This window comes from Solea senegalensis, linkage group LG7 (assembly GCF_019176455.1).
Source record: "Solea senegalensis isolate Sse05_10M linkage group LG7, IFAPA_SoseM_1, whole genome shotgun sequence".
NCBI classification, from domain to species: Eukaryota; Metazoa; Chordata; class Actinopteri; order Pleuronectiformes; family Soleidae; genus Solea; species Solea senegalensis.
In genome coordinates, this window is record NC_058027.1 from 20,123,118 (window position 1) to 20,132,818 (window position 9,701).

The 9,701-nt window shown below is 40.0% G+C and overlaps 1 protein-coding gene and 1 long non-coding RNA gene across 2 annotated transcripts; one reads left to right on the forward strand and one right to left on the reverse strand.

Annotated features, from left to right (window-relative positions):
• Positions 1–3,685: 3,685 nt before the first annotated feature.
• LOC122771965 (forkhead box protein B1-like) lies at positions 3,686–6,124 on the reverse strand. The gene has a single exon (XM_044029565.1). The coding sequence runs from the start codon at positions 5,665–5,667 to the stop codon at positions 4,738–4,740; it is 930 nt and encodes a 309-aa protein (XP_043885500.1). The 5' UTR covers positions 5,668–6,124; the 3' UTR covers positions 3,686–4,737.
• A 150-nt stretch (positions 6,125–6,274) lies between these two features.
• Positions 6,275–9,128, forward strand: LOC122771971. The gene is made up of 3 exons (XR_006360719.1): positions 6,275–6,394; positions 7,231–7,439; positions 8,149–9,128. It is a non-coding gene; the product is annotated as an uncharacterized LOC122771971 (long non-coding RNA).
• The last annotated feature ends 573 nt before the right edge of the window (positions 9,129–9,701 follow it).

Below are 9,701 nucleotides of genomic sequence, written 5' to 3' on the forward strand. Positions count from 1 at the left end.
GATCTACTCAGTTTTAAAGTGAGAACCATCGTTTGTATTCCTGAAATTTCCTCACAGAGTTACTCTTGTTTAAATTCTATAAGTCGCTGCGCTGTGGTCGTCACATTTTATGAAACTAGACAAATGTATCTACGTTATGGTAGAAGTTCATATATGAAAAAAAAGTGACATTTGTAAACTGGGGCTCAAGTTTAATAGAAATCTTGAACTAAATCGCTCCACTCTAGGGTGTGATGTCATCTACTCCAGCTCTGAACCCTCCACACAATACATGAAATAGTAACTGTAACTGTGACAAATCTGTGAAGGTCATGAAAGAGCCCAATGGAGGGATGAAAGTCCTTTATTCTGTGAACTTCCTGAAGTTTAAATAAAGTTTCTACATTGACGTTTGTAGAACTACTGCACTAGGAAGCTGGAAATGTGTTTTTGGAGGAAATTATTAAAAGCAAATCACACTCTAATCGAGCTGAACATTGTCAAGTTTGAATGAAGTCTCTGTGTTGACATTATGTGGAACTAGTTAACGGCCAAATAACTAAAGTCATTTTAAAAACATATAATGGGATTGTTCGCAGAAATTCCACTAATTATACAATTACACAGCTTGAATATAATTAAACTGGATTAAATAGCTTCTTAGATCATTTTTTATGCTCACTTTAATTTAAACATACATTGATTGGAGGTTGCCATAGGTGTTAATTCTATGTGGAAACAATGCAAAATATCTGTGAGATATTTTTTCCATGCAGCAGAAAAGGGTAGTTGTGATGTAATGACAATGTTCTGGTATGTTTTTATGGAGAGGGTGTCGACTTGTCACTGATTAAAATTTGATTTTTATTTCCTAGCCCTGACCAGGTGTTTTGGTTTTTGGGCCTAAACCTGATCATGTTTATAACCAGAACATGTGAATTATCGCCCTCATTTCTCCATTTACACCACAACTATAGACACGTAGACTTGGTTCAGGTATCTGAGAATGCAGTTCAACAGGACGAGAACATCACTCTTAGAGACATAGTCTTCGTTGTGAAGCTAAGGCTTCATTAGCTTTGACACGTGTCACAGCTTCGCTGCAGGAGAGGAGTGAGAGTTGTTTTGCTTGTTGAGGGTCAGTTCAGATCTTCACTTTGCTATTTGTAATATGTCAATATGACACCAACACCACCATGTCTTAACACCTAAGCTACAACAGCTGAGCTACAACTGTTTGCTTTTCAAGATATTTCAGTGATTTAGAAGAGAAACGTGTATCTCGGTTGAAACTGTTGCACAATGCTTGTATTCATGCAGCAGCTCTGACCCCATGCTGTTCTCCACAGTTTACAGCAGATGTCACAGGTGTCAGCACAAGTTTCCTTTACACTCAGAGGTGTTTTTTTTCCACACACTTTCCATTTGGACGCAGAGTCACAAATGATGCAGCAGCTCACACGTTTATTCCTGAGTCAACTTCTTTTTCTTTCTTTTTTTTTTAAATTTTCTGTCTACATGAATTTCTGGAACCATCGCTGTGTCGCCCGCTCGACAGTTCCGTGGCATCAGATCAAAGAGTCCAGTCAGAGTCGTGAATCCACTCCAGTTAGAGAAACACCGGCAGCCAAACACACTGACCGCTAATGAAGAATCTTTAGAATCTTTTGGATCGTTAAATGTTAAAAAGTGTCTGCTGGAATGACTGTGTACTATTTTACCAAGAGGATTTTTAATGTTTGATCACCATCGTTCTCCTTCTCTGCTGCCCAAAACCCTGATTCACACATCCATTCATCTCCACAACAACGACATTTGTGAGAACCCCCCTCAGATTTTTATTATTGGCTATATACTGTATGTACAGAGACTGCAATCACAGCAATGTCAGAAAACTCTATAAAATGTCCACAGAGTCAGTGTCGGGGCCACACAGGTCATGTGAGCCTGGGGCCCTGAGAGTCCCTTGAAATGCACATGTACAGGCTAAATTCTTCCATGTTCCCGTCTGCTGTACACTGGCACACAGTTCACAGTCCAACAGGCCATGTGACGAGTAGTTAAGAGACCGTATAAAAAGAGTTTTTGCAAAAAAACATCCACTTTTGAGTCGTTCTTCTCCATGACGGATCCTCTCCAACGTCACCAACCTCGTCTCCAGACTTCACTTCTCGTCTCCAGTCACGGATAAATATCCACTTATTGGACTTGTATTTACAGTGTGTTTTATATTTGAATACAAATACAATTATAAGCATTAATAACAATAATAATAATAATAATAATAATAATAATAACAATAATAATAATCTAAAGCGTGTTTCTCTCTGAAATCAAATCAAAAACTGATATCGATCATATTCAGTAGCTTTGATAAAAAAGGAAGCAGTATGGGATGCCGCAGAGATGACGCAGCCCCCCGAAACCTTCTCCAGACATTTACATCTTTGATGTCGCTGAAATAAAACAAAAATCCAGCCTGTCATTTCCACGACAACATACCACCCAGCAGCCACACTGTAAATATAAACACTGCAAAACCCCCGGTGGGAATAGTGTGAAGACTTCAAACATCAGTATTGAAATTATCCATTATTTATGGATCAGGATCTTCAGGCTCAGTTTCCAGTCTGCCCAGAAAAAAAAACATTGATATTTTACTTTTTTTTGCAAACCATAGGGAAACATTTGTGCATTATGTACACAGAGAACAGAAAAAACATGTTGGCGTGTGTCATATCAACAGAGGAAGATGGATTCTCTACACAGAAGTGAACATTCGATTGATGCTGGGGGGGTCACACATGCTGGGAATTATACTGCAACAATGCCGATCACACTATCAGGACATTTGACCATAGGGAGCCGGTTAGAGAAATGGTCTGTTATGGATCTTTGCATGTGTGGACTTTAACTCTGCAGAGCATGTTGACACTGTGAGGAAAATCCATGAACATTTTTTAATGGATCTTCCAGCGTCTTAAACATTAACCAGGACCAACTGTTAAATGTGGTTTGCAGAAACAAACTGCAACATCTGGGATTCTGGGAGAATGTGTGACTCTGTTTTCACTTTTCCATCAGGTTCTAAAGAGTGAAGCAATTTAATCCTCCTGCTCATTTTTTTTTCAGAACATGTCACACTGAGTGTTTGCTGCTCTTACAAGGATTTCTGCAACAGGTGGAACAAATAAGGAGATGTTTCCAGGGCTACGGCAAAACAATTTTCATTTAACTTAATTATTTCCTCAAATAGCTTCTCTTTTCTGTAAAAGAGAAGGAAAAAATGTAAGAAGATCCCAGAAACACTTAAAACGATTCATCCAAATGATTGAATTACCGCAGTCAAAGTCTTGTTGTGTTTAACTTTGTGCCAGATCTAATAATAAGGTGTTAGCTCATTAAATATTTACAGCTTTTCTCTTAAAATTTAAAGAAGATCTGAGGGCGGCTATAAAATCTGACAGATCACTTGACAGATGACATGTTTTAGCTCAACCTGCTGAAAAGAAAAAAAAAAGAACTGAAGAGGTTATTTGGATGTTAAAAAAAGCACATTTTAATTTCGTAATCCTACCTTCATTTAGAGAATTAATCTAAAGAAAGAAAGATAGAAGAAGATATTTGTAGATATTATAAAACTATATATATAAAAAGAAATTTTTCGTTTTAAATGTGATGCAACAAAATAAACCAGGGACAAATGTTAATAATAGCAGGATTTTTGTTTTTAATGGGTGTGAATGAGCAGACAGAATAAAGAAAAGCCTGTTCGTGTTCATGCTTTTTTTCTGCTTTCAGACCAAAAAAAAAAGAGAAAAACACAAACTAAAAAAAATAAACTAAAAACAAACATACAATCACTGAAATATGTTTCTTTTTTTCAGACAGTTGGAGCATGCAGCAGCAAATACGAACACACTGACGGCGGGTCAATGAAGCACCACAGCTTTCAAAATAAAAGCTTTTTAAATCAAAATAACAGTTTCAACCACTGAAAGAAAACAAAACATATCTAATTTTCTTTTTTTCCTCTTTTTCTTTTTTAAAAAAAGTGCATTAGAGACAGTAGAGTGTTGCGTTCTAGGTCAAATATCTGTAGTGTTTTATTTAACTGTGCAGAAAGTCTGACAAATGATTTGAAGATTTTCTTTGATTGTTCATATCCACATTTTTAAGAAATAATAAAGAAGAATTAAGAAAAAAAAACACTGGGTGATTTTTTTTTTCAAATACATGTTTGCATTTTATTGAACATTTCGCCTGTTGTGTTTTTAGTGTCTGTATGTGTGGGTTTATTATTAATATATTCTATTTTAATTAACTTAATTTGCTCCGGTGGCGGAAAAGAAAGAGCAGAGGCCAAAGAGAGGGGGAATAAAACTAGAGTCATTAATCTGCGACATTTCTTTGAGTTTGAGGAGAAAAGACTCCGAAACACAAAAGATTCCGGATCATTTGTCACCAGTGAGGGAATGTGAGGAGGTAAAAAACAAACGCGCTTCACTTTGTTACAAATGATCGTTATTTGTGACTTTTGTGCCGAGCAGAAGTTCAACCTGCTGCAACTTCACGCGCCCATCATTCATCACTTTCTCTTCAGAAAAACTAACAAACACTAAAATAATAATACAAAAATGATTACGCACACCTTCGAAACTCTGCTTTTTAGGTGAAGGAGTTTGTCGTTTTTGTCCCTTTAAAGTCTTTTTTTAAAATTGTATTTTAATATAAAACGAACGGGGGTTTAGACTGCGGTCAGTGAACCGCCACCACGGACTGGAGCGAGGCCGAGGAAGGCAGCGCCTCTCCCGGGGCGGCCGGGCTGGCTGTCTGCGGGGATGTGGGGCTCAGAGACTGGGGCGAGTTCGCGAGAAAAGCCGGGATGTGTGTGGGCATCCCGGGCAGCCCCGGCAATGAGGTGGGCGTGGGTTTGATGGGCACCGGGATGGCGGGCAGAGTCTGTCCACCGTGGCAGATGGATTTGAGCGGCATGCCGTAGGGCGAGTAGTCGCCGGTCGCCATGGAGATGGGAGCTGTGGTGTCCATCACTCCGTGGCCGTACATGTGAGGCCAGGCCGAGGTCAGCTGGTTGTGCAGTGGGTAGCCGGTGGTGGAAAAGGCCGCCAGGCCGCCCGGCATCTTGTACTCTCGAGCGATGATGTTCTCGATGGCGAACGGGTGTTTGAAGCTGGACGGCTGAGACACGGAGCTCAGGTTGTATCCGGGCGGCATCTGTGGCAGGTGCGCGGCGGCGTGCAGCGCGCTCAGCCGCAGCTTGGCCTGTTGCTGCAGGTAGTGCGCCGCGTCCTGCGGCTTGCTGGGCGCCAGCGAGTCCGTGGCCTGCATGCTGCCCACCTTGAAGCGCTTCCTGCGCCGCAGAAAACTCCCGTTCTCGAACATGTCCCCGCAGGATGGGTGCAGAGCCCAGAAGCTGCCCTTGCCGGGCTGGTCCGGTCTGCGGGGGATCTTGATGAAGCAGTCGTTGAATGACAGGTTGTGGCGCAGGGAGTTCTGCCACCGCTGCGTGTTCTCCCGGTAGTACGGGAACCGGTCCATGATGAACTTATAAATCTCGCTGAGCGGGAGCATCTTCTCCGGGCAGCTCTGGATGGCCATGGCCGTCAGTGAGATGTAGGAGTACGGGGGCTTCTGGTCGCTGTACGTGTTCCTCCCGGGGCGCGGCATGATTCAGCTGGGCCGGACTGGACCGAGCCGGGTACGGATAAGAATCAGCAGAGAAGTGTCACCTCACTTATTACAAACTTTGTCCAAACTCCTCAAACTACATTGGCACACGGGAGTGAACTCGCCTGGTGTTTTTTGGCACGCATGGTCTCGTCTATTACGCACAACAACAACAACAACTCCGCAGACAAGTTGGGAAAAAAGTTGGTGAAAAGCAGCTACTGGTTCCTCTTCTCCTCTCCTCTCCTCTCTCCTGTCTGCTTGCTCAGCAGTTCCTCGGCAGGTGCAGCGCGGCGTCACGTCCTCCTCCTTCCCCGCTGCTGAGCTGCGCTAAGCGGCTGCTGCTGCTGCTCCTGCTGCTGCTGCTGCTGCCACCTCCATGTCCCTCTGTCGATGTGTCCCGTGTGTGGGCTGGACGGCGGTGACAGGAGCAGAAAAGACCCCCGGAGAGGAGCTTCATTAATGGGCCACTTCTACGCCATCACATGACCACAGTCGGGAGGAGGAGGAGGAGGAAAGGGAGGGAGGGAGGTAGAGACGGAGCAGGGCGGAGAGAGAAGGAAACAGGAGCGAGTGAGTGAGGTTCATTTACACGTATTTACATGAAGCCAACACACACGTCGTTTTCATTTGAAGGCGAGGCGGCAAAAAGAGGCGAGGAGAGCCGAGTGAGGAGGTGAGAGTGACGGGGAGGTTTGTGGGGCAAACTGCGCTGCGCTCTGCGGAGGTAAGTGTGTGTGTGTGTGTCTACCACTCATTAATTTGCGCTGACAAATGGAGCCGCAGAGAGTTTGAAAACTGCCGTTTGAGCAGCTTTTATGGGCGTTTTTTTGTCTCTTTTATGTTTTATGTCGCTTTTTTTCCAGTCAGTGAGAAGAAAATGCTCAGTCTCATCAAACTTATGACAATGACATAAGCATTACTAATAACAATACATAAATTGCTTTAAAAACAACTACTACAAAAAATACCTACACATTGTTTTAATTTACAAATTTGCACAAAATGTTGTGTTTTTTTACCCCCACATTTTTTTATCCTATAAATAAACGCCCCATTAAATGAATTAGTTATTCAGAATAAATTATGTTTTAGTCAGACTTCGGTTAATGTATTAAATGTAATTTATTTGATAATTATATTGACCTAAAATTAAAAATCCTTTTTTATTAGTTTGTCTTTTACATGTTTTTATTCTTTTTTAAAAAACAGAATTACAGTTAAGTTGTGCGTGCATATAAAACATTTATTATTATTATTATTAGTATACTAATAATAATAATAACCATTATTATTATTGTTACAATCATATTTCAAGGATTTCAAATAATATAAGTGATGCATGAATCTGAACGAATTTATCAGACTGATTATGACAATTAATTATATATGAGAGTCATTAGTTAATTGAGTGACTATAAAAAACATCAGATTATTTAGTTAAAACCAAGACAGCAGGTTTTTTTTATGATGCCATCACGTGTTATTAAATTAACATGTTTATTTGTTTTTGTTTGTCATGTTTCACTTCTTTTATTTTTTTTGGGCGACAAATCATTTCAGAGGCGAAACAAAAGCAAAGATTAAAAGTGGAGAAACTGAAGGCCTTAATGCTCCCAGAGGAGCGGGGGAGGAGGAGGAGGAGGCGGAGGGGAGACACACCCGAGAGCCACTTTCACACGTCTGACCTTTGACCTGTGAGCTGATAATCCTACGGAGCTCGTTCAAGATGCAGAGACACGCTCAGAAAACAGAGGTCCTGAAATCCGCAGGTCAGTGAAGGTACCAGGAGAAAAAACAATTAAATTAATTCACAAATTTTTTATTTTATTTTATTTACAATACAAATATATGGCAGTGTTCATTGATATAATTAATCCTTGTTACATGTATTTACTTTTTCTTGTTGACTAGTAATTTAATATTCCTGCATTCGAATTCTTTACCTATAAAATAATCTGCAGTTGAACTGCTTATTTCAGCAGAAAATATTTATTTTAAAAATGTATTAAACCTTCCAGTTAATTTATTAAGTACAGTTTGTAGGTTGATGCTCATAAATAACTTGTAAATATAAATGTAATTTCATGTTAACATTAAGTGGATAAATAAACATGTATTTAGGAGGATCCCAGATTCATTTTTGAGACATTTTATGTCATAGTTACAATTTATTTTATATGCAAAATGTCATTGTTGGTATTATTATTATTCATTAATTCTGGTCAGTATATAAAAAAATCTGAATTTTAAAATAATGATGTTTGATTCTATTAATACTAATTGTAACAATAATAATTATATTTTATTAATACTACTACTACTAATGATAATAATAATAATAATAATAATGGCATTGTTACAATGACATTATAAACAACTTGAAATATAAAACTCAAAGCTCAGATAATATTTATGGAAATTAATTATCAGAATGAATGTGTGTGTGTGTGTGTGTGTGTGTGTGTGTGTGTTTTTCAGATGCCTCAGCCGCTCATCATCATTATGCATCGTCCTCACACACAAGGTAAATCATCATGAGCCACAAAACATCTCAAGACCAGGTGAAAGCCTGAGTTTATACAATTTGTTCCTGAAACATGTTGTTCATTATTTGTCTTTGTCCAAATAATGAATAAATACATTTGCATGGGGAAAAAAAAAGACAGAAAATAATGTGGCCAGGTATGATCACTCATTACTGATATTACTAGTTGTGTTTATATTTATTAATTTCCCAAATAAATCCCACATGATATCAATCATTTACAGATACAAATAGTTGTTATAAACAGCCAATCAGATCATTGGAAAACCAGAGTCATCACCCTATGGATCTTTTGTTAAAATTCTTCTACTTATTTATGTTATATCCTTGTACCTCAGCATTATTTCTATCCTATTCCTATGTGGACTTCAGAGTAATTACCAAAACACTGCGGTACCTCTACATGACACATGCCCTCACCCCTCTGCTACTCTGTGCCTTGTCATAATCATCCTGCCTAACATCCAGAGTTTCTCCTCTTGGCATTTTCCACAATACACCAACCTTTTACAGCTTTTACCTATAGCACAATGTTGCTGTTGTGTTTTTTTTTAATGTCTGAGAAGCAGAATTGAGTGGAGCTGATTGGCGTGAACTCCTTTGACAACGGCTTGAGTGAAAGTGGCATTTATGTATATTTAAAAGTTATGCAGATCAAACGGCAGAAGAGGCAGCGGGTCAGCGTGTATCTTTAACAGTTTTCAATTAGAGGAACATTTGCAGAAAACTAAAATCAGTGAGCTGAAAAGATTCAAAACACGAACGGCTGAAATCGACCAAACACCGACACGGGGGGAGCCAAGAACAAGAAAGAAGAGGAAAGCGTGGTGTCAGTGCTGATTCAGCATTCACACGCTCAGAACTGTTTTACATTTGTGTGAAAGTAATGTGAATAATAAAAAGGTTTACAGTGTCTTCTTCTGTTGTTGTTGTTGTTTGCTGCATTATCTCAGCGAGAACAGTGTCCAGATAATAAGCCGGGAAACCTGTGTGTGGTTAAACACTCCTCCACTGCCGCTGCAGTCGCCACTGAGCCTCTAATTTGTGACAGATTAATGAGCCCCCCCAACACCACCACCACCACCCCCAACCCCCACCGCTGCCACTGCTGCAGCTTAGCCAGACCCTTATTATGAAATAAATGGATGGGTGCCAGTGAATGTGTCATGGCCATTACCTATCAGCACGTTGCCTACAACCCCCCAGTCAGATCCACTGGCCTCTATTAGAGCTTCTGATTTATCGGGAGGATATTCACAACAATGTAAATCTCTCAGTTACTAGTTTACTATGTGCTATTTTTAAAGAAACAGTCCCTGTACATGGGCCCAATATATCGCTTCCTCCTGCTTACAGTCGGTGTAACTCATCAAAACAGATAAATAAAGTATTTTAAGTCTTTTGTGTTAGATCTAATGACGAGACTCCAGATTCAAGCAAATGGAGGACTCCTCTGCTCACACGTGCCTTTTCTAAATGCACCAGA